Source organism: Oncorhynchus masou, unplaced genomic scaffold (genome assembly GCF_036934945.1).
Source record: "Oncorhynchus masou masou isolate Uvic2021 unplaced genomic scaffold, UVic_Omas_1.1 unplaced_scaffold_1___fragment_4___debris, whole genome shotgun sequence".
Lineage (NCBI taxonomy): Eukaryota > Metazoa > Chordata > Actinopteri > Salmoniformes > Salmonidae > Oncorhynchus > Oncorhynchus masou.
The window spans coordinates 410,867-438,750 of NW_027016524.1; the positions used below are offsets into that span (position 1 = coordinate 410,867).

General features: G+C 43.9%; 1 protein-coding gene across 1 annotated transcript in view; it reads right to left on the reverse strand.

The window, feature by feature from the left end:
* Positions 1 to 1,361: 1,361 nt before the first annotated feature.
* LOC135538651 (ecto-NOX disulfide-thiol exchanger 2-like) overlaps positions 1,362 to 27,884 on the reverse strand; it is a 61,411-nt gene continuing 34,888 nt past the window's right edge. Inside the window, exons 6-13 of the mRNA XM_064964527.1 lie at positions 24,093 to 24,198; positions 19,864 to 20,066; positions 15,351 to 15,491; positions 9,987 to 10,043; positions 9,695 to 9,751; positions 8,390 to 8,498; positions 6,672 to 6,757; positions 1,362 to 2,404 (exon numbers count right to left, since the gene is read on the reverse strand). Coding sequence (XP_064820599.1) covers positions 2,273 to 2,404; positions 6,672 to 6,757; positions 8,390 to 8,498; positions 9,695 to 9,751; positions 9,987 to 10,043; positions 15,351 to 15,491; positions 19,864 to 20,066; positions 24,093 to 24,198 — 891 coding nt within the window. The 3' untranslated portion in view covers positions 1,362 to 2,272. The remainder of the gene's footprint in view (positions 2,405 to 6,671; positions 6,758 to 8,389; positions 8,499 to 9,694; positions 9,752 to 9,986; positions 10,044 to 15,350; positions 15,492 to 19,863; positions 20,067 to 24,092; positions 24,199 to 27,884) is intronic.

Genomic DNA, 27,884 nt, shown 5'->3' on the forward strand with positions numbered 1-27,884 from the left:
CACCTTCCAACAGGACAACGACCCTAAGCACACAGCCAAGACAGCGCAGGAGTGGCTTCGGGACAAGTCTCTGAATGTCATTGAGTGGCACAGCCAGAGCCCGGACTTGAACCCAATGAAACATCTCTGGAGAGTCCAAAATAGCTGTGCAGCAATGATCTCCATCCAACCTGACAGAACTTGAGGATCTGCAGAGAAGAATGGGAGACACTCACCAAATACAGGTGTGCCAAGACTGTAGCGTCATACCCAAGAAGACTCAAGGCTGTAATCGTTGCCAAAGGTGCTTCAACAAAGTACTTAGTAAAGGGTCTGAATACTTATGGAAATGTTTTGCTTTGTTATTATGGGGTAGTGTGTGCAGATTAATGAGGGAGAAAAACGATTTAATCAATTTTAAAATGAGGCTGTAACGTAACAAAATATGGAAAAAGTCAAGGGGTCGGAATACTTTCCGAATGCATTGCAGATCTATATACAATACAGTACACACACTCCACTCAGATCTATGGTTCTGCCGTGTGTGTTCTCTCCACGCTCTTCCCCTTTGGACCCCATGTTAATAACACATGCCAAGGCAAATTCATATGTATAGAAGGGAGCCTTGCAGGGGGAAAACCAACTCAATACTTATCATTAATTCAGGAAGGACGGATGGTGTTCTGACAAGTGCGTGGACTTAATGTTTCATACACAAGGCGTTAGGAGAAGGCAGAGTCTGACGAAAGCAAATCATGTGTAATAAACCTTCGGTTTCACCGAGCAACAAGGAAAGAGTACGCCGACAAACTGCCCGACGGAGGCGCATTAGGAACTCTCCAGCAGACTTTTGGGAAGAACCTCCGGTCCTGGCAGCCAGGATTCAACCTGGAAGGAGGGGAAACTGGAGACCAACATCTGTTCTGTTGTAAAACAGCCTTATATACACAAACAGTACATGTTCGCATGCTCACTGAGGCACACACACACGCCTCTATAATTAGATAAGGATGCTTCATTAAGAAGACCCCCAACAGCGTGTTTCAGCTTTGCACAAGAGCACAGGTAATAATGCTATTTTGATGGTTCTAAATGGCCTTAGGTAAGGTTTAATGACAGGCCTTGGGCAGCGCTAAGAGATAACAAAACCAGCATCACAAAAGGTCTCGGGCATCTCTCCAGGCATGGCTGTGCAGGAGCAGTGTGTGTGTGTGTGTGAGTGAGAGTGTACCTATCAGAGGCTCCTCATGTGGCTGGGGACCATCCTTGACTGGATTAGCAGTTTGCTCCCACTCATGCTACATACAGCATCTACACCCAACCTACCTAAATGCCAGCGAGCATAACTCTATTCAATACAACTCTATTCTCAATTCTTCAGATTGCTTTGATTTTTTATTTAAAAATATCATCCAAGCATTTACAGAGTAGGAAAACAAATCAATCTATGCAACTGTTATAGGGATACCTCAGTATTTTGGCAATGAGGCCCTTTATCTACATCCCCAGAATCCGATGAATTTGTGGATACCAGTATTATGTCTTCGAGTCCAGTACGAAGGAAGTTAGCATTGGCTTACAAAACTACCTCTAACTACCTCTAGCTAGCGCAATGACGGGAAGGCTATGGATATCTACTAGCATGCTAGCTAGAAGATACCCATAGCCTTCCAGTCATTGCGCTAGCATCACTTAGAAAATGCCTTCAAACTGCACACAGAGACATAAAATGGTATCCACAAGTTCATCTGACTCTGGTGAAGTAGAGAAAGAGTTTCGTTGCCAGAACCCAGAAGTATCCCTTCAACAGCCTTTACAGAAAATGAAGAAATATATTCATTTTTACTCATAGAATTGTACAAACAAGGAAAGAAAAGAGTGTGAGAGGCCAGAGGGGTTGGAGGTTGACAGTGTTCAGCAGACCCTGATAACCTCACTGGGTAGTAGTCCTGGCTGAGTGACAGCAGAGTTAACCAATTAGAGGTTCTGAGAACGGTCCGACCCGCTCATGTGACGGACAGTCTGAGTTCTATGTTGTTACTTCTGTGTCTTCATAATACAGTCAAGAGTTCTATGCCAGTGTTTCTCAACCTTATTTGTGACAGGGACCAGAAAACTGTTTACATTATAACTAGCACTTAAGAACGGACTAAATCAAGATCAGTTAACCATCACAGGGACTGGTGAGCAACAGCTAAGGGACCAGTGCCGGTCCCCATAAAACAATATCCTCATAAGACCGTCAGATCTCTATGCTGTGTCTCTGTGATATCAGCTGTGCCTCTGTAATGCTCTATGTGGTCTTGATTCCCTCGAAACCACAGAACTTCCAGCGTTTCTCCAGGCTGGCACCCACCCCTGTCAGCTCCTGTCTGAAGGTACAGGGCAGCCGACCCAGTAGAGCCCCCACCTGTCCGGTGTTTATCTGAAACACACACACACACACACACACACACTATAAATACACATTTGATACATACACTGACACACATCCACAGATACAATCACAATACAAACGTAACACACAGATTTGATACACACTCCTACAAACTCAGAGCCCCATATCTCAGATGAACTGATCTGAGTGACAAACGCCAACACCAACACAATACTCATCACAAACCCACACTTACATAAGCAATCGCATCACATTGGCATATAGCATCACTTTCAAAAGGTGAGATTACACCAAACAATGACAGCAGGAAGCACTGTGTCATTGTATACAGAGAAAAAACATTTGTAAGAAGCAGATGGGTAAAACCCTGTCAGTATGTATTAAACACTATATCATGAAGATGTCAATGGTGTGTCATCTTTAACAATGTAGTAGTGAATCATGAACACAGTAGATAAGTAGAGAGTAATGTAGTTAGTGGAGAATCCAGCGATGACTGTTGACAAAGCTCTGTGGACTTGTTGTGTGGTGTTACAGAGAAGCAGCGTGGGAACAAACACACCCTCAGACCTTAATGGAAAACCCAAACGGAGAAAAAAGGAATGAGTCAGTGTGTTGATGAGTGCAGAGAGGTTTTAATGAGCTGGTGGTGAGAGTGGTCAAACAATATATAAGAGGGCCTCCTCATGGAGGTAGCAGTAAGAGTAGTCATGTCTGAGGGCCTCCTCATGGAGGTAGCAGTAAGAGTAGTCATGTCTGAGGGCCTCCTTATGGAGGTAGCAGTAAGAGTAGTCATGTCTGAGGGCCTCCTTATGGAGGTAGCAGTAAGAGTAGTCATGTCTGAGGGCCTCCTCATTGAGGTAGCAGTAAGAGTAGTCATGTCTGAGGGCCTCCTCATGGAGGTAGCAGTTGTCATATCTGAGGGCATCCTCATGGCGGTAGCAGTAAGAGTAGTCATGTCTGAGGGCCTCCTCATTGAGGTAGCAGTAAGAGTAGTCATGTCTGAGGGCCTCCTCATGGAGGTAGCAGTTGTCATATCTGAGGGCCTCCTCATGGAGGTGGCAGTAAGAGTAGTCATGTCTGAGGGCCTCCTCATGGAGGTAGCAGTAAGAGTAGTCATGTCTGAGGGCCTCCTTATGGAGGTAGCAGTAAGAGTAGTCATGTCTGAGGGCCTCCTCATGGAGGTAGCAGTTGTCATATCTGAGGGCCTCCTCATGGCGGTAGCAGTAAGAGTAGTCATGTCTGAGGGCCTCCTCATGGAGGTGGCAGTAAGAGTAGTCATGTCTGAGGGCCTCCTCATGGAGGTAGCAGTAAGAGTGGCCATATAGTATATCTGAAGGCCTCCTTGCGGAGGTGTCAGTGAGTGTAGTGGTCATATGTGAAGGAGAGAAAAGAACAGAATCAATCTGACAGTCGAGAGCAGAGGAGTGCTGAGATCCCAGAAAGGCCCCTGAGGAACCCGACATGTGGAGACGGGTGTTTTAGCGACGAGTCAGAATAAATAAAACCGCTCTGCTTCATCAGGGAGAGACAGGAAGGATCCATATGTAACAGGTCTCATTGTCCAGGGAAATCACACTGAGACACTTCCACAAGAGCACTGGGATAATAGAGATATCCTATATTAATGTCTATAGTACTGTAGCACTGGGAAATACAGAGATATCCTATATTCATGTCTATAGTACTGTAGCACTGAGAGATACAGAGATATCCTATATTCATGTCTATAGTACTGTAGCACTGAGAGATACAGAGATATCCCATATTAATGTCTATAGTAATGTAGCACTGGGAGATACAGAGATATCCTATATTCATGTCTATAGTACTGTAGCACTGAGAGATACAGAGATATCCCATATTAATGTCTATAGTACTGTAGCACTGGGAGATACAGAGATATCCTATATTCATGTCTATAGTACTGTAGCACTGAGAGATACAGAGATATCCTATATTCATGTCTATAGTACTGTAGCACTGAGAGATACAGAGATATCCCATATTAATGTCTATAGTAATGTAGCACTGGGAGATACAGAGATATCCTATATTCATGTCTATAGTACTGTAGCACTGAGAGATACAGAGATATCCCATATTAATGTCTATAGTACTGTAGCACTGAGAGATACAGAGATATCCTATATTAATGTCTATAGTACTGTAGCACTGGGGGATGCAGAGATATCCTATATTCATGTCTATAGTACTGTAGCACTAAGAGATACAGCGATATCCTATATTCATGTCTATAGTACTGTAGCACTGGGGGATGCAGAGATATCCCATATTAATGTCTATAGTACTGTAGCACTGGGGGATACAGAGCTACCCTATATTCATGTCTATAGTACTGTAGCACTGGGGGATGCAGAGATATCCTATATTAATGTCTATAGTACTGTAGCACTGGGGGATGCAGAAATATCCTATATTAATGTCTATAGTACTGTAGCACTGGGGGATACAGAGATATCCTATATTCATGTCTATAGTACTGTAGCACTAAGAGATACAGCGATATCCTATATTCATGTCTATAGTACTGTAGCACTGGGGGATACAGAGCTACCCTATATTAATGTCTATAGTACTGTAGCACTGGGATATACAGAGATATCATATATTCATGTCTATACTACTGTAGCACTGGGGGATGCAGAGATATCCTATATTAATGTCTATAGTACTGTAGCACTGGGAGATACAGAGATATCCTATATTCATGTCTATAGTACTGTAGAACTGGGAGATACAGAGATATCCTATATTCATGTCTATAGTACTGTAGCACTGGGATATACAGAGATATCCTATATTCATGTCTATAGTACTGTAGCACTGAGATATACAGAGATATCCTATATTCATGTCTATAGTACTGTAGCTAAGGGAGATATAGTTATCCTATATTCATGTCTATAGTACTGTAGCTAAGGGAGATATAGATATCCTATATTCATGTCTATTGTACTGTAGCTAAGGGAGATACAGAGATATCCTATATTCATGTCTATAGTACTGTAGCTAAGGGAGATAAAGATATCCTATATTCATGTCTACAGTACTGTAGCTAAGGGAGATACCATTCCAGTGTTTAATTGCCATATTATAATTACTTCGCCACCATGGCCTATTTATTGCCTTAACTCCCTTATCTTACCTCATTTGCACTCACTGTATATAGACTTTTGTTTTCTTTGTTCTACTGTATTATTGACTGTATGTTTTGTTTATTCCATGTGTAACTCTGTGTTGTTGTATGTGTCAAATTGCTACGCTTTATCTTGGCTAGGTCGCAGTTGCAAATGAGAACTTGTTCTCAACTAGCCTACCTGGTTAAATAAAGGTGAGAAAAAAATAGAGAGATGTCCTATATTCATGTATATCTCCCTTGGCTACAGTACTATATACATAAATATAGGATATCTCTCTATGGTAGCTACATCGAGTGGAGAGTGGGACTTTTCATTAACGCCAACTCTAACCCGAGCCTCAGCATTATGAGGGCCCTGCCTGCACCAGGGGGTTCAAATTCGATGAGCAGGGTCTGGCTGCACGATGGGGCTCTGCTGTCACAAGGGGATGATTCAAATTGCATTATGGGGAGGCTGCTTGCACCAGGGGGCTCCAACTGCATTGTGGGGCCCTGGCATACATCGGGCCCATATGTCAGCGCAGTAGGGATGCTTAGTCCATGTTTGTGCTGGCTATGTGGTGCCAGGACGGCTCTATTGCTGAACTGGCTGTGTTGTGTGTTGTGACAGCCCTGAATTTGTCTGAACCATCAGTGCTTCCCCTTTAACTCCCTATTAAATGCACAGCATGAGCTGTGCATAAAATGGTTGTGAAGGTGGAACGAATGAGGAAGTGTGCAACCCTTGTTTCCCGAAGTTCCTCTACTCCGTTATTTTTGTCGTATTTATAAAGTGTGCTTTGTAGCCGTGTCTCAGAATAACCAGGATCCACGCATTTCTTCCTTTGAACTACTCATCTCAGTTGGTCTCCACTGTTTCTCCGTGGAGATCCGTTGATGGATTTGACTGGATTGACTGACTACAACTTTTTCGAACCGGTATTTAATTTGTTTTACACCATGTTGGGTTATGTGTTTGTCCTTTGTATTGGTGTAGACTTGACAGACCAGATGGGACTCATTCCCTCACAAACAAAAGGGAGAAATCAATATTTTCTCTGGTAGGTACAACCTACCTGGCACCCCTACAAAGAATAACCTCAAGTCAAAACCATTACAGTGTGTGTGTGTGTGTGTGTGTGTCAGCAGTACCTTGGTGTCCAGCTGCTGTAGGTAAGAGAAGATGTATTCGATGCTGGCTCCAAACGGGTGGACATGGAGGAACGTAGAGATGATCCCTGAGGAAGAACAAACAGAGACATCAATACAGCTGTCAATCAAACTGGAATACCATATTAACATGTAGTTTAATTCTCTATAACTACAACCCTACAATCATATGTACAAACACCTAAATTCAGTCAGTGTTGATTTACCCATCTGTCCAAAATGAAAACCAGCGAGAAGCTCACATTCAAGAGACCTCTCGTCAACCCATGCTGTCTGACTGATGAAATGCATCTGGACTCTTCAAGTGTGTGTCTTTTCCATAGCACTCCCAGCTCTATGGAAGACTCTTGTGTTTGAACAGTCCAGATTAAGATAAGTGTTTAATAAGGACTTTGACACTGCTTTCTACATTAAAGCTTCTCTGATCAGAGCACCATGGGGCTTCACACACACACACACACTACCAGCATGTTTTTCTCTCTCATCAATTTCAACGATAACATCTGTTATCAGATCATCCACTAGTGAAAATCCTGAACCTCTGTGTAATAATATATTATAGTACACTGAGGAGCCAGCTCAAAAAACACAGGAAAAAGTCAAATTTATATCCCCATATGAATCAGTCGCATCTTCCTCAGGCATTTTACTGCTTGTTTCTAGCCTTAAGCATGGCAGAGTTTTGCGTCGTGACCCCTGGGTTGGAACCCCTGCTCTAGAAGGGATAAAGCAGTTGAAGATGCAGACTCTTCATGAGTTCACTTAGGAGCTAGTGTCCCCTTTTCCCTCTGGTGCTACCTTCAATTAATCTTCAAACAAAACGTCATGTAGAGCGATTCTGGCAGAGAGAACACCCAGAATCCTCACCAGCCGTCGCTGCTGAGAGGTCAGAGTGGGCCGGCATGGAGGGAGCGGAACGCCCCATTGGCTACACAACTACCTCTGAGCCAATCATAAGATCATTCTGGCATGACACCACTGTGGGAGAGGACAGGTAACTCCCACTAACACACAATAGTGTGCATCTTGCCATCTGGCATAGGCATACACGTAACTCCACAACTCCTTACCCATGTAACTCCACAAAACCTCAATTTCAGAAAAACTTTTTGATCCAGGACCAACCATTCCCTGTGAAAGTACGCTCCACTGAAATGGAGAATGTGCCAGAAGGCTGTGGTGATTAGAAACAGTAGAGGTGCTGAAGGCCTCAGTCAACCAGCCAATTAAAACGTGTGAACCCGCCCAGAGAACTGGGAATAAACTGGGGAGAAAAACCAGGCTTTCCACAAATAACCTGCTAAATGATTGAGGTTGATGAAAGTTTCTCTAAAAATAACCTGTTCAATTAGCAAAAAGTGTACCAACAATCAGAGCCTCACTGCCAGAGTGGACAGCGCAAGGGGAATGTTCTCCTCTGTACGTACAAAGCCCTGCGTGTTGTACGTACCAACACGCAGGGCTTCTCCCTCAGAGTTGACAGGACTTGTGGGAATCTTCTCCTGTACTAATGTTAGGGTAACATAACGTCATACTACTGTTATAAGCCTAGTAACGTTATAGTTATGTTAGGTGAATGTACCCACTAGCTGGGCCTCTCAGAGTGGACTGGACTGGGGGGGTCTACTCCTCTATAGTTAGGTTAGCACAACATTGTTACAATGTTGAAGTAAGGTTATTGTAATTTTAGGTGAACTTACCAACGAGCAAGGCCTCTCGCTCAGAGTAAACCGGACTAGAGGGAATCTTCTCTGGGGGCAGACTCTCCTTCTCCTGACTGCAGGAAACCACTTCTAATGCTGTCGCCTCCTACAGGACAAGAGGAGAAAACACAGACTGGTAGATGATGCCCGCCTGCCCACACACAAGCAATCAGTGCTCAGCAGCCATGATGACGCACCACACAACAACAGACAGATGCAGTGGAAGAAGAGGGGAGTCAAAGGCAGGGATATCATTCAGAGAGGAGATGGTAATAGTTCTACCAGAGGGAGGAGGGAGAGATGGGAGTGTTAGCGATGCTAATGATGAAGCGGTTGTTTACTGTGTGCCTCTGACAGGCTGGAGGAAGGGAGGGTCGGGTATGTGTGTGGGCGCTAGGGTTGCCAACTGTCCCGTATTAGCCGGGATGCCCCTTATATTGTGCTAAATTGGTTTGTCCCATACAGGACCTCCCTTGTCCTGTATATTCATCCAATCACAGTATAGTGTCAACGTGCCAATTCCTGCAAAGTAATTTATGTTGTTGTTCAGTCGGTTTGGCAGTAAATCAAGGAAATATGGATAAACCTGCAAAAAAGAAAAGACTGTGCAGCTACAACAAACAATGGGAAGCAAACATATACATGGGTGAAGCCCATCAGTGGTGACTCAATGAAATCTTTCTGTACTTTATGCCGTTGGGAATTCTCAATTGGAGGGGAGAATGACCTAGCATGCATCCATAGTAATGCACAAGGCCACGCTAGCTAAAGGTGCTACTGTAGCAATATCGGTGCATTCTTCGTGATGGCAAGTTAAGCCTCTTTTCCATTTGAAATGTTTTTTTTTGTTTTTATTTTAAAGGGTAAAATTGTGATTTCTTTGGTAATTTATTTTGAGGTTTATTCACATAGGTTTACATAATGATACAGTTTTAGTAAAGCTATAGACTAAATGGAATATAAAAATGTTTTGCCTTTCCAATTGGAAAAGAATATACACTGTTGCTTATTTGGTAGTGAGAAAGTTGGCAACCCTAGTGGGCGCTGACCTATCGTTAGAGTCGTGGTGGCCCTTCTGACTTGGCTTGTCCTCACTATTTTATTCTGTATGTGTGTGTGATGAGACAAGCCCTTGATTTCCTAACCCAGTTGTGTCGGGTTGATTAATCCTGCGACAAATAAAGTCCTCCTGCACTGGATTGGTCTGTAATGATCTGTCATGTCACTGGAAGAGGAGAGAAAGTGAGGAACAGAGAAACAGATACAGGGAGAAGGAGAGGATCACATCTCTTTTCCACTTACACTGACTTGATCAGCACTCTCCTCGCTCCCTCTGTCATCTTGCGGTGATGTCTCCAGCTAGAGTCAATCATAAAAATGAGAAAAGCCGTCACTGTCTAACATTCACATTCTTATTTAAACAGACAAGCATGTGGGGCGGCAGGTAGCCTAGCGGTTAAGAGTGTTGGGCCAGTAACCGAAAGGTCGCTGGTTCAAATCTCCGAGCCGACAAGGTACTCTGTCATGTCACTGGAAGAGAGTGAGGAACAAGGGAATAGAGAAGGATGGAGAGGCTCATCTCTTTTCCACTTACACTGACTTGATCAGCACTCTCCTCGCTCCCTCTGTCATCTCGCGGTGATGTCTCCAGCTAGAGTCAATCATAAAAATGAGAAAAGCCGTCACTGACAATCATGTCACACACCCTTGCAAACAGACAGACACACTCACACAAACGTACAGACACACTTTCTCCTCTGGCAAGACCACTATATAAAACCGTGAAAGAGAGGTCAACATCACATATACAAGCCCTGAATAGTTTGAGTGGGTATGTTGTAAGGTGCAATCAGATATAGAATCAGGTCAGATCAAGCAGAGACATATAGTACATATTAATCTGTGTTCTTTCCATGAGTAAGAACCAAACATAATTGGATGTCAAAATGTCCTCTGTTCACAACTGACATTCACACAGTGAGTGGTGTCTCTCCATTTTCTATTAAAATGGTTAAGGCACCCTGTTTCAGTGGTCCTAGATGAAGCCCGACTCAGTGGTCCTAGATGAAGCCCAACTCAGTGGTCCTAGATGAAGCCCAACTCAGTGGTCCTAGATGAAGCCCAACTCAGGTCTAAAATGACAAATTAACAAAGTCAATGAAACAACTAGCCAAGCGAGGCAGAGAAGAGAAAATGTGTCTTCGATTGGAAAAGAAGAAATCAAATATGGACCACGCACCATTAGACTCTCTCATATCAGTATTATCTTTATCCAATTAAGTAGCTGATTGAACAGGAATCTCATGCTCTTGTCAACCCTCCCACTGAAATCCTGCTCAGCCAACGTTATCCCATGAGCAACACAAGCATTAAAAGTATATAACACCTGCGGGTATATTTTGGCATTGGCGGACAAGATGTATATTTCACCAGGCACGTTGGTAGGTGGTCAGGGCTTCATGGTGAGCTTTACGAGCATGTCACTCACATTTGTGAATAAAAATAGTCAAGTAAGATCATATTTATAGTAAAATAAATGCTGCAGTTGCTGTTTTGAGTCATAGCTGCTAAATGAATCACCCAAAGTCAAATAATTACAAAGCCTGCATAGCCTATTCCATGTCGCGCTGCAACACTGCCTGACTGGGGGCTGTGCGCATGTGAAGAGCTGAGTGAAATATCCATTTTTAGAAGCCCTGCGCACAGGCATAAAAGCTGATCTAATTTGCTTGAAACTAAAGCAAGGTTTTGTCCTTGTGTTTCTTGGCTATTTACATTGTTTTGTTCACAAGTTAGGTTGTTTTTCTATATTTGAGTTTCAACTGCTAGAGAAGAAAAGACAACACTTCTACTAGTCACGACACAATCTTACAGGCACAAACATGAGCGACTCGAGTGTTTCTACCACCGTAACCTTCTGCCCTTAAAGGGGCAGGTGAAAATGTCTCATCTATGATATTTTGTTTAAAACAAAAAATGTCATTTTTCACTTACCACATTAGTTACTAGTAGAATTTGTTTTTAGAAACATTATCAAGTATACTCATCAGTTTATTTTTTGTTTATATTGTTTTTTGTTATATTTTGGCTGGTAAAAAATCTGAGTGGCTCAGAATTTTTTTAAACTACCTGCCACAATGGATGGTGGACCACAAAGAATATTGAAGCAAAATCTCAAGACATAAGTCAAGAAGTTAAAGCTTGGTCGCAAATGGGTCTTCCAAATGGACAATGACCCCAAGCATACTTCCAAAGTTGTGGCAAAATGGCTTAAGGACAACAAAGTCAAGGTATCGGAGTGGCCATCACAAAGCCCTGACCTCAATCCCATAGAAAATGTGTGAGCAGAACTGAAAAAGCGTGTGCGAGCAAGGAGGCCTACAAACCTGACTCAGTTATACCAGCTCTGTCAGGAGGAATGGGCCAAAATTCACCCAACTTATTGTGGGAAGCTTGTGGAAGGCTACCCGAAATGTTTGAGCCAAGTTAAACAATTTAAAGGTAATGCTATCAAATACTAATTGAGTGTATGTAAACTTCTGGCCCACTGGGAATGTGATGAAAGAAATAAAAGCTGAAATAAATCATACTCTCTGCTATTATTCTGACATTTCACATTCTTAAAATAAAGTGGTGATCCTAATTGACATAAGACAGGGAATTTTTACTAGGATTAAATGTCAGGAATTGTGAAAAACTGAGTTTAAATGTATTTGGCTAAGGTACATGTAAATATATGAAAAAGTTTTAGTCTGTGCGATGGCACAGTGCCATAAACATCGTGACAGATGGTAAATGTAATATGCTATGTCAATTTACAGAGGCTGGTTAAGTTTAAAGAAGCTAGCCAGATAAAGAGGTGGTGAGTCTAGTAGATAGTTTGAAGAGTCTAGTTTGATGTAAAGATGATTGAGACGTCCTTCTCTATATACAGTGGGAAAGTATTCAGACTGGAGATGCACCGATACCGATATTTTCCTTTACAAATAAAGAAAATGATCATTTTACCGGCCTTTTAAGCATTCTAGTACAGTCAGACAGTTGAAACACACACAGACCAAAAAGTTATTCTGTTGGCATTTACTTGTCGCCATTACCAGTAAAACGTAATCAAAACCTATTTATTTCACTTACTTGCTGTGCTGTTTCATTGTTCATTTGTTCAGTCTCAACCAGGATTTCATCATACATGATAAGCAGTGAAGTTTCAGCTCTGTCTGGCCATGGCCTCTCTTGCTCGGTGCGCACTGTCACTGTGTCCGTTTCCATCTTGTCCAGCTGTCTTAACATTTCACGTAAACCCTGTTTCTTGTCTGCATCCAAGTAGTGGTCTTTGTACCTATCATCGAGCATGGTGGCAACACAGTAGAGGCTCAGAGAGAATGCCACCGAATCGCTTGTTCACAGCCTCTGGTAAAGTAGTTTTCCAAGTTAACCCAATGGTCTACGTTGGCATTTTGGTTGAGCAGGCATTTCAATGTGATACCCTGTCATGACGTCTGCTGCAGATGCAGTTGAGCTAATTTCTCGAGTCAGTTGTTCAAATGACGCTAGGAGTGTTCATGTTTCAAACGTGTTTTCAAATGCCATTGAAATGGCATAAGCAGTATGAGAACCAGCACATTATTGAGCATGCAATACGGCTTTCCTCAGTACGAAATCCTCGTTGACCCACTGTGCTGTCAGACTCATAATGCTCATGGGGATGACATCGCTGGTCCAAATGTCAGTCGTGAAGCGAATAGTGATGATGCTCATGGATGTATTTCAACAATACTGTGTAACTCCGGTAGGGCAACATCTGAAAAATAGCACCTACTTGGTAGTGTGTACCGGTGCTTGACCAATCGGCGAAAGCCAACATCATCGACGACAAAGAATGGTTGATTGTCAAGGGCAACGAATTCCATTATCTTGGTGTTAATGGATTTCACCTTTGAGTTGTCTCGCTGAAATGTTCTTAATCTTTCAAACGACTGCTCGACTTGACTGCTTGATCCACAGAGCAGACATTGTGGGCTAGGTTAGGAATGCTGTGTTGCACGTGTAGCGCTATATTTTTTTGTGGTATCATTATCTACCTACGTTATATAGGTATGCACGTCAGCTTTGTCATCGGCTTTTGCACATCGGCGTTAAACTAGACATTGGGCCGATGCCGATGTTGGCATTTTTAGCTAATATCGTCCGATTCCAATATATTGTGCATCCCTAATTCAGACCCTTTGACTTTTTCCACCACATTTCGTTATGTTACAGCCTTATTCTAACATTGATTTAATAAAAATAGTTCTCAAACTTCATACAATATATCACAATGACAAAGCGAAAAACAGGTATTCAGAATTTTTTGCAAAATAAATAAATAGAAATACAATTATTCAGACCCTGTGCTATGAGACTCAAAATTTAACATAGGTGCATCTTCTTTCCACCGATCATCCTTGAGATGTTTCTATAACCTGATTAGAGTTCACCTGTGGTAAATTCAATTGATTGGACATGATTTGGAAAGGCACACACCTGTCTATATAAGGTCCCACAGTTGACAGTGCATGTCAGAGCAAAAACCAAGCCATGAGGTCGAAGGAATTGCCGTAGAGCTCCGAGACAGGATTGTGTCGAGGCACCGATCTGGGGAAGGGTACCAAAAAATGTCTGCAGCATTGAAGGTCCCCAATAACACAGTGGCCTCCCTCATATTTAAATTGAAGAAGTTTGGAACCACCAAGCCTCATCCAAAAGCTTGCCGCCCAGCCAGACGGAACAATCTGGGGAGAAGGGCCTTGGTCAGGGAGGTGAACAAGAACCCGATTGGTCACTATGACAAAGCTCCAGTTCCTCTGTGGAGATGGGAAAACCTTCCAGAAGGACAACCATCTTTGCAGCACTCCACCAATCAGGCCTTTATGGTAGAGTGACCAGACAGAAGCCCCTCCTCAGTAAAAGGCACATGACAGCCTGCTTGGAGTTTGCGAAAAGGCACCTAAAAACTCTGACCATGAGAAACAAGATTCTCTGGTCTAATAAAACCAAGATCGCCTGAATGCCAAGTGTCAAGTCTGGAGGAAACTTGGCACTATCCGTAGGGTGAAGCATGGTGGTGGCAGCATCATGCTGTGGGGGTTGTTTTTCAGCTGCAGGAACTGGGAGGCTAGTTAGGATCGAGGGAAATATGAAGGTTCACCTTCCAACAGGACAACGACCCTAAGAACACAACCAAGATATCGCAGCAGTGGCTTCGAGGCAAGTCTCTGAATGTCCTTGAGTGGCCCAGTCAGAGCCCAAAATAGCTGTGCAGCAACGCTCCCCATCCAACCTGACAGAGCATGAGAGCATCTGCAGAGAAGGGAGAAACTCCCCAAATACAGGTGTGCCAAGCTTGTAGCGTCATACCCAAGAAGACTTGAGGCTGTAATCGCTGCCAAAGGCGCTTCAACAAAGTACAGAGTAAAGGGTCTGAATACTTATGTAAATGTGATATTATGCAAAAATGTCTAAAAAAAAACAGTTTTTGCTTTGTCATTACGGAGTAATGTGTGTAGATTGGATTAAATTGATCAATTTTAGAATAAGGCTGTAACGTAACAAAATGTGGATAAAGTAATAAGGGCTCTGAATACTTTCTGAATGCTCTGTATGGCATACTATTAAAATGACCTGTCTCTCTCTATATAGAACATTCTATAACCTCTCGCTCTATGGGATTCTAAATTAACTGTTTGAAATCAATGTCTTGTGGGGACACTTCTTTACCCCTGTGAGTTGATATTGAAGAATGAAACTAAATAAATAGCAATTCAAGTCTACCATATGGTAATTCCATTTCAAACCACATGCACCTTTAAAATTAGCCAAGCTGTAAAGTGTTCTTTGAATCTTGCACTGTGAGTGTGTTAGGGCCTGTAAAGGGCATGTGTTGTGTGTGTTACTGACCTGTGGTGTGTGTGTTACTGACCTGTGGTATGCGTGTTTTCTTCAGACTCTCCAGTCCTTCCTTGAGGCTCTGTACTTGGCTCTCCAGCTGCTGTTTGTCCTCCACACTCTTCTCCAACTCTGCCTCCCTCTGTTTCATTTCTTCACACATTTTCAGCAGTTGCTGCAAACACAAAGGACATACAGTGAGCCACATACAGTACGCTAACTAACCTTTAAAGAGATACTTCAAGGATACCATAAAAATGGTATCCATGAGTCCATCTGACTGTGGGGAAGTAGCCTCATTGCAAAAATTACAAAGTATCCCTTTAAGCTTCTGATACAGAGGCGGCAAAGTTAAGTACAGATATTATTTTTCTTGACAGCCAATTGGTAGTTAGTCTTGTCCTACCGCTGCAACTCCCGCACGGACTTGGGAGAGGTGAATGTCGAGAGAAATGCGTCCTCTGAAAAACGACCCGCCAAGCCGCACTGCTTCTTGACACACTGCTCGCTTAACCTGGAAGCCAGCTGCACCAATGTGCCGGAGGAAACACTGTACAGCTGGCAACCAAAGTCAGCGTGTGTGCGCCTGGCCCTCCACAAGGAGTCACTAGAGCATGATGGGACAAGGACATCCCGGCCGGTCAAACCCTCCCCTAACCCGGACGACGCTGGGACAATTGTGCGCCGCCTCATGGGTCTCCCCGTCGCGGCCGGCTTGCGACACAGCTTGGGATTGAACTCAGGTCTGGAATGACGTCTCCAGCACTGCGATGCAGTGTTTTAGACCGTTAAGCCACTCAGGAGGCAACTACAGATTTGAACTAGTCTTTAGAGAGAAGACAGATAGCTTCTACCACAGACAAAGTTATCCACAGATGCTAACAAACCCTTAAGCGTCTGATACAGAGTGGGGCCTAAAATGAACTTTTTGGTCCACCAGCCACTGTGGCAGGGAGATACAAAAACCTATCAGCCACTCAGATTTTTTACAAGCCAAAATATTTTTTTTTTGCGGTCAAAATTACACACAAAAAAAGAAAAGAAAAGATGAGCATGTTTTTAAAGCAAATGTATTACTAGTAAGAGCTAATGTGGTATATTGAATAATTACATTTTGTGAGACCTTTTTTACCAAAATGTTCCCCTACCCCTTAGAGGTGGAATATGCTACATAGGATTTGTAGTTCTTAATTTACCAGCGGAAATACTTTGTATACGGCTACTACAGCATTTATTTGATTATAAATGTGATCATACTGGACTACTTTTATTCACAAATGAGAGTGAAATGCCTCCACGGTGGAGCCCTGACCACCTGCCAACGTGGTTGGTGAAATAGCCAATGTCAATACCAAAATCTACCGTCATTTGGCAGGTAGCAGATGTTTATTTCAGGGCCTGGAGAGGGGCACAGTTAGCTACAGATGATACCTAACCCTTAAGACAGAGAAAGCAGTTAGCTACAGATGATACCTAACCCAAGGCATAGTTAGCTACAGATGCTAACTAATCCCTAAGACAGAGAAGACACAGCTACAGATTCTTGCTTACTACAGGCATATGACTCATGCTGGTTATTAACCCATCAGCTCCATAGAGGAAACCATGTTAGCCAGCGGTGTTAACCCTTATGTTTCAGGATTTGCCATCGAGTAAGGAACTTTTAGCTTATAGCTTCTCTATGTAGGTCAGAGCCATGTAGAAGCTGAAAAGTCCTTTCTCCGTATCCATTTCTTAAAAAACTATATCACGGTCTCAGTTGGGTTTAGGCTGAAATACGCAAGTATTACATGACTCAGAAGTGGAAGAAATTCACAGAACCTGGGCAGACTCAAATCACCTGCTGATAAAATGTTATGGTAATTTGCCAGAACCTGCCTGATATCACAATTTAGCACAGAGCAATAAGAAGTATTCGATTTTCGTCTCTTCCTCCTCATTTTTATCCATTCATTTAATATTTTCATGGTAATGTTGAAACTTGCGTGTTGGAAATGTAATTACCATCAGTCTATTCATATGAGCATAACCGTTGACTACTTGAGGATATTTGATGACCCAGCAGGTGATGGAAGCAACAGATTTCCTGCCTGAGGGTTGTTTAACCAACAGTTTGTTTTCCCTGAGGGGGATATTTTATTAGAAAACCCCTCAAGCTGGTATTAGTTTGTGTACAGCGTCTAGGTCAGCAGACTGATCAGATTCTAGAAGGACTCTTTTCCTGTCAAGTCTCTCTATTGTTCTTTATATCTCTCTATCCATCCTACTCTCAAAGTGCACCCCTCTTGCTCTCTCTCTCTATCCATCCTACTCTGAGTGCACCCGTCTTGCTCTCTCTCTCTCTATCTATCCTACTCTCAGAGTGCACCCCTCTTGCTCTCTCTCTCTATCCATCCTACTCTCAAAGTGCACCCCTCTTGCTCTCTCTCTCTCTATCTATCCTACTCTCAGAGTGCACCCCTCTTGCTCTCTCTCTCTATCCATCCTACTCTCAAAGTGCACCCCTCTTGCTCTCTCTCTCTCTATCTATCCTACTCTCAGAGTGCACCCCTCTTGCTCTCTCTCTCTATCCATCCTACTCTCAAAGTGCACCCCTCTTGCTCTCTCTCTCTCTATCTATCCTACTCTCAGAGTGCACCCCTCTTGCTCTCTCTCTCTATCCATCCTACTCTCAAAGTGCACCCCTCTTGCTCTCTCTCTCTCTATCTATCCTACTCTCAGAGTGCACCCCTCTTGCTCTCTCTCTCTATCCATCCTACTCTCAAAGTGCACCCCTCTTGCTCTCTCTCTCTATCCATCCTACTCTCAAAGTGCACCCCTCTTGCTCTCTCTCTCTATCCATCCTACTCTCAAAGTGCACCCCTCTTGCTCTCTCTCTCTCTATCTATCCTACTCTCAGAGTGCACCCCTCTTGCTCTCTCTCTCTATCCATCCTACTCTCAAAGTGCACCCCTCTTGCTCTCTCTCTCTCTATCCTACTCTCAGAGTGCACCCCTCTTGCTCCCTCTCTCTATCCATCCTACTCTGAGTGCACCCCTCTTGCTCTCTCTCTCTCTATCTATCCTACTCTCAGAGTGCACCCCTCTTGCTCTCTCTCTCTATCTATCCTACTCTCAGAGTGCACCCCTCTTGCTCTCTCTCTATCTATCCTACTCTCTGAGTGCACCCCTCTTGCTCTCTCTCTATCTATCCTACTCTGAGTGCACCCCTCTTGCTCTCTCTCTATCTATCCTACTCTCAGAGTGCACCCCTCTTGCTCTCTCTCTATCTATCCTACTCTCTGAGTGCACCCCTCTTGCTCTCTCTCTATCTATCCTACTCTCAGAGTGCACCCCTCTTGCTCTCTCTCTCTCTATCCTACTCTCTGAGTGCACCCCTCTTGCTCTCTCTCTATCTATCCTACTCTCAGAGTGCACCCCTCTTGCTCTCTCTCTATCTATCCTACTCTCAGAGTGCACCCCTCTTGCTCTCTCTCTATCTATCCTACTCTCAGAGTGCACCCCTCTTGCTCTCTCTCTATCTATCCTACTCTCAGAGTGCACCCCTCTTGCTCTCTCTCTATCTATCCTACTCTCAGAGTGCACCCCTCTTGCTCTCTCTCTATCTATCCTACTCTGAGTGCACCCCTCTTGCTCTCTCTCTATCTATCCTACTCTCAGAGTGCACCCCTCTTGCTCTCTCTCTATCTATCCTACTCTGAGTGCACCCCTCTTGCTCTCTCTCTATCCATCCTACTCTCTGAGTGCACCCCTCTTGCTCTCTCTCTATCCATCCTACTCTCAGAGTGCACCCCTCTTGCTCTCTCTCTATCCATCCTACTCTCAAAGTGCACCCCTCTTGCTCTCTCTCTATCTATCCTACTCTCAGAGTGCACCCCTCTTGCTCTCTCTCTCTCTATCCATCCTACTCTCAGAGTGCACCCCTCTTGCTCTCTCTCTCTCTATCCATCCTACTCTCAGAGTGCACCCCTCTTGCTCTCTCTCTCTCTATCCTACTCTCAGAGTGCACCCCTCTTGCTCTCTCTCTCTATCCATCCTACTCTCAAAGTGCACCCCTCTTGCTCTCTCTCTATCCTACTCTGAGTGCACCCCTCTTGCTCTCTCTCTCTCTATCCTACTCTCAGAGTGCACCCCTCTTGCTCTCTCTCTCTCTATCCTACTCTCAAAGTGCACCCCTCTTGCTCTCTCTCTCTATCCATCCTACTCTGAGTGTACCCCTCTTGCTCTCTCTCTCTACGCCTATCTCTATCCCTACTCCTCTTTCTCCCTCTTTCTCAGTGTTGTGTGTGTGTGCGTATGTGTGTGTGAGATTGGGAGGGCAGTTCTCTATCCACCTCTATTAAAAAAGTCACTTTTCCTCAATACGACTGGTCACCCCAGGAAGCCAAACCAATGGATTATGCGTCTCACCAGCCAGAATCTGCAGGGGTTTAATATCTGTATGGAACCAGGAAATGAAAAATTCCTGTGGAATTGATTAAAATAAATCCAAAGCAGGAACTGCTGCAATAAGTTAACTACAGTGGGTATGTCTGGTAGAAGTAGTACCTTCTGCATTCCCTGCAGTGCCTGTTGTAGAAAGGTTAGTTGTTGCTGCCTGATGGTGTCCTCTTCACTGTGTTGTGGAGGTGTGTGTTCTTGGTTTTTGCCCTGCTCCTGCTTCAGCAGCTCCACCTCGTTCCTGTAGGCGTCCAGCTGACAGCGCAGAGAGTCATTCTCTTCCTTTAGGGCCTCCACCTGGGCCACAGGGCCTACACACACACACGACATAGAACATCACAACTATCATAACATTGTACTGTATAGACAGCCTTCAAATGTGATCTGGTGATCTGAGGACTTACTGTAACTATACTGGAGAGGCTATGAAATCCTAACTTGTCCCATTGGATAGACAGTGTGATGAGAACTACTCATTAAATGCTAACCTGTCCTATTGAACAGACAGGATAGACAGTGTGATGAGAACTACTCATTAAATGCTAACCTGTCCTATTGAACAGACAGGATAGACAGTGTGATGAGAACTACTCATTAAATGCTAACCTGTCCTATTGAACAGACAGGATAGACAGTGTGATGAGAACTACTCATTAAATGCTAACCTGTCCTATTGAACAGACAGGATAGACAGTGTGATGAGAACTACTCATTAAATGCTAACCTGTCCTATTGAACAGACAGGATTGACAGTGTGATGAGAACTACTCATTAAATGCTAACCTGTCCTATTGAACAGACAGGATAGACAGTGTGATGAGAACTACTCATTAAATGCTAACCTGTCCTATTGAACAGACAGGATAGACAGTGTGATGAGAACTACTCATTAAATGCTAACCTGTCCTATTGAACAGACAGGATAGACAGTGTGATGAGAACTACTCATTAAATGCTAACCTGTCCTATTGAACAGACAGGATAGACAGTGTGATGAGAACTACTCATTAAATGCTAACCTGTCCTATTGAACAGACAGGATAGACAGTGTGATGAGAACTACTCATTAAATCCTAAAATGTCCTATTGAACAGACATGAAACAGTGTGATGAGAACTACTCATTAAATGCTAACCTGTCCTATTGAACAGACAGGATAGACAGTGTGATGAGAACTACTCATTAAATGCTAACCTGTCCTATTGAACAGACAGGATAGACAGTGTGATGAGAACTACTCATTAAATCCTAAAATGTCCTATTGAACAGACATGAAACAGTGTGATGAGAACCACTCATTAAATCATAAAATGTCCTATTGGACAGAGAGGAGAGACAGTGTGATGAGAACTACTCTTCCCTTGTTCCTTTGATAGGAGAGTATGTTCTTTACAGCTGTTGGAGAGGGATGTGTGTAATGTAATGAGAGGGTGTGTTTGAGTGGCTGAGCTGGGGAGATAAGACCTGAGAGTGAGTGTGTGAGGGAGGGAGGCCCAGCATAGGGTGCGCGCGCGTGAGTATGTGTAACTCAACACACGGACTCCAGCTGCCTGCTTTAAATCCGGCATTATGTCTCTTTGAGCTGAGAGAGAGACCTCTGATTCATCAACCTGCTGTGTGTGTGTGTGTGTGTGTGTGTGTGTGTGTGTGTGTGTGTGTGTGAGAGAGAGAGAGAGAGAGAGAGCCAGCAGGTGAGGAGGTTTTGGGTGAGGTGTGTATTGATCAGGGAGCCTCATCAAGATGCTGTCTGGGGTATTCGACCGATTCCCCTTCCACAACGTGACAGGCTTTAGTATCGACCCCAGCACAAGGCTGCTGACAGGAGAAAAGCACCAACCCATTCCCATTCTGCACTGTATTAGTGTAGAAGCACCAACCCATTCCCATTCTGCACTGTATTAGTGTAGAAGCACCAACCCATTCCCACTCTGCACTGTATTAGTGTAGAAGCACCAACCCATTCCCACTCTGCACTGTATTAGTATAGAAGCACCAACCCATTCTGCACTGTATTAGTGTAGAAGCACCAACCCATTCCCATTCTGCACTGTATTAGTATAGAAGCAGCAACCCATTCTGCACTGTATTAGTGTAGAAGCACCAACCCATTCTGCACTGTATTAGTATAGAAGCAGCAACCCATTCTGCACTGTATTAGTATAGAAGCAGCAACCCATTCTGCACTGTATTAGTATAGAAGCACCAACCCATTCTGCACTGTATTAGTATAGGAGCACCAACCCATTCTGCACTGTATTAGTATAGCAGCACCAACCCATTCTGCACTGTATTAGTATAGGAGCACCAACTCATTCTGCACTGTATTAGTATAGAAGCACCAACCCACTCTGCACTGTATTAGTATAGAAGCACCAACCCATTCTGCACTGTATTAGTATAGAAGCAGCAACCCATTCTGCACCGTATTAGTATAGAAGCACCAACCCACTCTGCACTGTATTAGTATAGAAGCACCAACCCATTCCCACTCTGCACTGTATTAATGTAGAAGCACCAACCCATTCCCACTCTGCACCGTATTAATGTAGAAGCACCAACCCAGAATACAGGTGTTCCTCTTCAAGCCTGCCGATAGGTTAAACAGACCACCTGTCTATGATTGAGAGCACAGAGACTAGGCTTCTTAAACAGGATTGGAGGAGGTTTAAACAAGCTCCTCCCCTTGTGCTCCTGCATTACAGGAAGCCCTAGCAGGTGTGACTAAGACTGTAAATATGATGGGGTGTCACATCAACACCTGTCTCCCTGCCACATCCTGTGCCCTTCTCCACAGCATCCCTTTGCAACATTGTGACAGCCTCCTGACAATGATTGTTAGTGTTTTCTAATAAGCAAGGTCACACATGAAAAGGTGGAAATCAAACCCTGCTTGGCTGATGATCACATTTGCATATATCTGCACAGAAATTAGCTAGGCGGTCTTTCCCGGTAGATACCACAACAATTCAAAAGTAGAAAGTAAACGTCACACTTGAAATGGAGACCTGATTGTAGCAGTTAGCCCCGCTCTCTTGGCTTCCATTCCCTTCTCTCTCTAACTGCTTTAGAGAGAAGCAGAGGGTCATCTAAATGTCCAGGTGAATATTATGGTCTGTTTCAATCTGTTTTACATCAGTAGCTCTGTTGGCTCAGCAGACATAAACAGGATGTTCTGCGTAAAGACGACCTTAATGGTACTTCACTGGTGCCCAGAACAGCACTGAAGGAGCTCTCCTCTCTCCCTTGAGTTTAAGACAAGGGTTTAGCTATCTTGGAATTAAGAACATTTCCAATAAATTAATTTTCAAGAATCTAATTTCTCAACTTTTTGCATAAGGAGAAACATTTCAAGAACATTTCCAAATCACTTTTTGAGGAATACAACTTTGCTTAACTTTCTTCTTAAATCTATAGTTTAGGGAAAAAAATGGCAGTGAAGACATTTCTTCTTAAAAAGGTTTTGTTAATCTGGGCCCAGGAGAGCAAAAGCCTGCAGTAGCCAGCTCAGTGTCTCTACCAGCTAATTACACCAGCACCATGCCAACAGACAGAAACATAAACACCTAGTTCCAGCTGTGACTGAGTATCTACCAGCCACATTGCACCCACTCTCTTTGTTACACTCAGAAACACACACAGCCACAGACAGTCTGGAGATGGCCGTAACACAGTCTCTGCATGCAGTTACACAGTCTCCTCTGCAGCTTAATTTGGCCATTTAGAGAGTGAATGAGCTGGAGACTGTTTTCTCTCTAATGTTACGGCTCCATTCAAACTGAGGCTGGAGAGGAATTCACAAAACACCTCATTAGCAACACAGAGAAGGCTGAGCTACAGATCTATTCTACAACAAAGGAGAAAAGACACCAGCCATATACCAATAGTTGTCAGAGTCCTTTCTGTCGTGTGTGTGTGTGGTATGTGTGTAGTGTGTGTGCATATGTATGTGTGTGTGGTATGTGTAGTGTGTCTGCACGCGTGTGGTATGTGTGTAGTGTGTGCGTGGTATGTGTGTAGTGTGTGTGTGGTATTTGTGTAGTGTGTGTGTGGTATTTGTGTAGTGTGTGTGTGCATCTGTGTGTGTGCATGTGTGTAGTGTGTGTGTGGTATGTGTGTAGTGTGTGTGGTATGTGTGTAGTGTGTGTGGTATGTGTGTGGTGTGTGTGGTATGTGTGTGGTGTGTGTGGTATGTGTGTGCATCTGTGTGGTATGTGTGTAGTGTGTGTATGCATCTGTGTGGTATGTGTGTAGTGTGTGCATGTGTGTGTGGTATGTGTGTAGTGTGTGCATGTGTGTGTGTGGTATGTGTGTAGTGTATGTGTGTAGTGTGTGTGTACCTGAGTCGTCAGGATCGTGTGTATCCTCCATGTCATCGTCAGACATCTCCATCTCCTCTTCTCGTCTGATCCCCATCAGCTCTTCATTTTGCATGTTTCTGATCTCCTGGAGGGAAACAACAAAACAGGGTCATCACTGGGATGTTCATACTGAACACGATCCTCCTGGGTAGCCTGGCTGGAGTACGCTTTACACTGTCGCGTACGCACGCACACACCTATGGAAGATCCTAGACCTGTCCCTAAGGGCAGCTTCTACCCAGAGTGATACACAGCAGGACTGACATCTCCCTCTGGTGCACTGATGACAGTAGATAGACAGCAGCAGTCTGCCTCTACAGAGATGAGACAGTAGATAGAGAACAGCAGTCTGCCTCTACACGGATGAGACAGTAGATAGAGAGCAGCAGTCTGCCTCTACACGGATGAGACAGTAGATAGAGAGCAGCAGTCTGTCTCTACACGGATGAGACAGTAGATAGAGAGCAGCAGTCTGTCTCTACACGGATGAGACAGTAGATAGAGAGCAGCAGTCTGCCTCTACACGGATGAGACAGTAGATAGAGAGCAGCAGTCTGTCTCTACACGGATGAGACAGTAGATAGAGAGCAGCAGTCTGTCTCTACACTGATGAGACAGTAGATAGAGAGCAGCAGTCTGTCTCTACACTGATGAGACAGTAGATAGAGAGCAGCAGTCTGTCTCTACACTGATGAGACAGTAGATAGACAGCAGCAGTCTGCCTCTACACTGATGAGACAGTAGATAGAGAGCAGCAGTTTGTCTCTACACGGATGAGACAGTAGATAGAGAGCAGCAGTCTGTCTCTACACTGATGAGACAGTAGATAGAGAGCAGCAGTCTGCCTCTACACGGATGAGACAGAATCATGTGGACACCTGCTCGTCGAGCATCTCGTCGAAGGAGTTGATCTGCTATAACAGCCTCCACTCTTCTGGGAAAGCTTTTCATGATGTTGGAACATTCCTGCGGGGACTTGCTTCCATTCCATTAGTGAGGTCAGGCACTGATGTTGGTTGATTAGGCCTGGCTCGCAGTGGGTGTTCCAACTCATCCCAAAGATGTTTGATGGGGTTGAGGTCAGGGCTCTGTGCACGGCAATAAAGTTCTTCCCCACCGATTTTGCCAAAGTTTGAAGCACAGAATAATCTAGAATGTCATTTTATGCTGTAGCATTAGCCCGAACCATGAAAAAAAAAACAGTCCCAGACCATTATTCCTCATCCACCAAACTTTACAGTTAGAACTATGCATTGGGGCAGGTAGCGTTCTCCTGGCAAACACACATTTGTCCGTCGCACTGCCAGATGGTAAAGCGTGATTCATCACTCCAGATAACTTGTTTCCACTGCTCCAGAGTCCAATGTCAGCGATCTTTACACCACTTGCATTGCGCATGGTGATCGAAGGCTTGTGTGCGGCTGCAATGGAAACCCATTTCATGAAGCTCCCGACAAACAGTTATAGCTGCTGACATTGCTTCCAGAGGCCGTTTGTAACTCTGTAGTGAGTGTTGCAACCAGGGACAGACAATATTGACGGGCTTTGCACGTCATCACTCAGCGGTCCCGTTTTGTGAGCTTGTGTGGCCTACCACTTCACGGCTGAGCCGTTGTTGCTCCTAGATGGTTCAATTTCACAATAACAGCACTTTACAGTTGACCGGGGAATCTCTAGCAGGGCAGAAGTTAAACGAACTGACTGGTCCTATGATGGTGCCATGTTGAAAGTCACTGAGCTCTTCAGTAAGGCCATTCTACTGTCAATGTTTGTCAATGGAGATTGAATGGCTGTGTGCTCGATTTTATACACCTGTAGGCAAGGTGTGTGGCTGAAATAGCCAAATCCACTAATTTGAAGGGGTGTCCACATACTTTTGGTCATGTAGAGTAGATCTGTACCTAGGGGAAACTTCACCCTGGAACCTCTAGCTCAGTAGGAGGCATGACCTGCTGTGTGTGGATGGGAGCTACAGTAGTGTGTATGTCAGCTAGCAGTATGTCTGGCCGGCGAGCTCGGCAGTGCTGTTCTCCGCTAATGAGGCGAGTATATTCGAAAGACAGACAGCTCTGTGTTCTGCCAACACACACACATACACACAAAAAATGCATTCACATCTCTGGGCGAGGGAATCATTATTTCACACCAACAAACAAAAAGCTTGAAGTAAACAACCATCTGTCTGGTGTCTATAACACGTTGAGCTGCTGGCCAATCAAAGATGTCAAACAGGTAGTCAGAAACCAGCACACCCATCTGCCCAGTGAGATAAGAATCGCCAGCTGTTAGACTTTGATCCTTCCTCTGTGTGTCGCAGCTATGGGACTATCCAGCTAACTGCTACCTGACAAGACTCACTGTTTGGTGTGTCTACCAGCCAGCAGCACTAACAGTGAAGGTAGCATCAGAGTCTAGCTACACTGGTAGGGGATACTATGTGAAGGTTCAAGATTGAGCTGAACTCCTTCATGCATGTATGCTGGTTCTTACCTTTGTCTGTAATGGAGTAGACAGAGACAGACAGAGACAGAGAAAGACAGAGCATCTGGATTCAGTCGGATGACAGGTTGTCCCTACTCTCTCCAGCTAATGCCCTAAAGGAGTAAAACTGATAGAGAAGAATAGATTATAACAGGATGTTGAAGGAATTAAGCCCTCATGGAATTAACTTGGGTTGTAAAATATAGGGGTTGTATTATGTAGTTCTACTTCCAATCTATCATCCCCCTGGTGTATAGTGGAGATGGAGTTTGTATTCTCTAGTTAGCCCTCGGTTATTCCATCTATTCCCCCTGGTGTCTAGCCAGTCCAGGACTATTATCAAGGTCCATTTCCTTAATCACAGTGGACTGGAGCTAAAGGTACCCTGAGGTCTATTGTTTATGGTATTTCTTGCTTGTGTACACACCTTTTCTATTAATACTGTATACTGTCCATAAGCATCCATTATATGCTTTGCTCGTTCTGATATTTCTTAATTATTTTCTTCTTGGGATTTGTGTGTGTTGTTAGGTATTACAACACTGTTGGAGCTAGAACCATAAGCATTTCACTGCACCTGCGATAATGTCGGCAAAATGTGTACGCAACCAATAGAAATCTATTTTATTAAAAGTTCATGTGTCTGTGCAATGCGTAGAAAAACTGACTGCAACCCAAATGGCATGCTATTCTCTATATAGTGCACTACTTTTTACCAGAGGGATGCAGCCTGAGATGGATGGATGTGTTCTTAGGGTTGATGGCTAGATGGCCAAATGGATGGATTGATGGATTATAACAGGTAAATGGATAAATGAAAGGATGGGTGTTGTGATTATGTGTCAGACAGATAGTGAAACCCCTGCAGTCTTTCAGTCCTGCTGTTCTGTGCATTCTGTCTGATGACTACAGAACAGACCCGTCAAGAAAGATACTGCTGTAGGGTTGCAAAATTCCAAGGTTTTCAAGAAATCCTAGTTGGAAGATTTCTGGAATCAGGATGGAATAAGCAGGAAATCGGGAAACCTTCATAACCAGGATTTCTGTCAATAAGTGTGTGCTAATTTTCCTCTAAAGAATATATTAAGGTCTAAGAGATGATTTTCGACTGTAGAAAATACATATTTTCTGATCTTTGAAATCAGGTTAATTTTAGGTTCTGAATGAAAATTGAAAAGACGTAATTTATAGAATCAATGTCTGTGGACATTGAAATCAAGGCCGGTCCGAACCACATCAAATCTGAACCAAACATAGACGTCTATGATAGATTCAGATTTGGTCCGGACA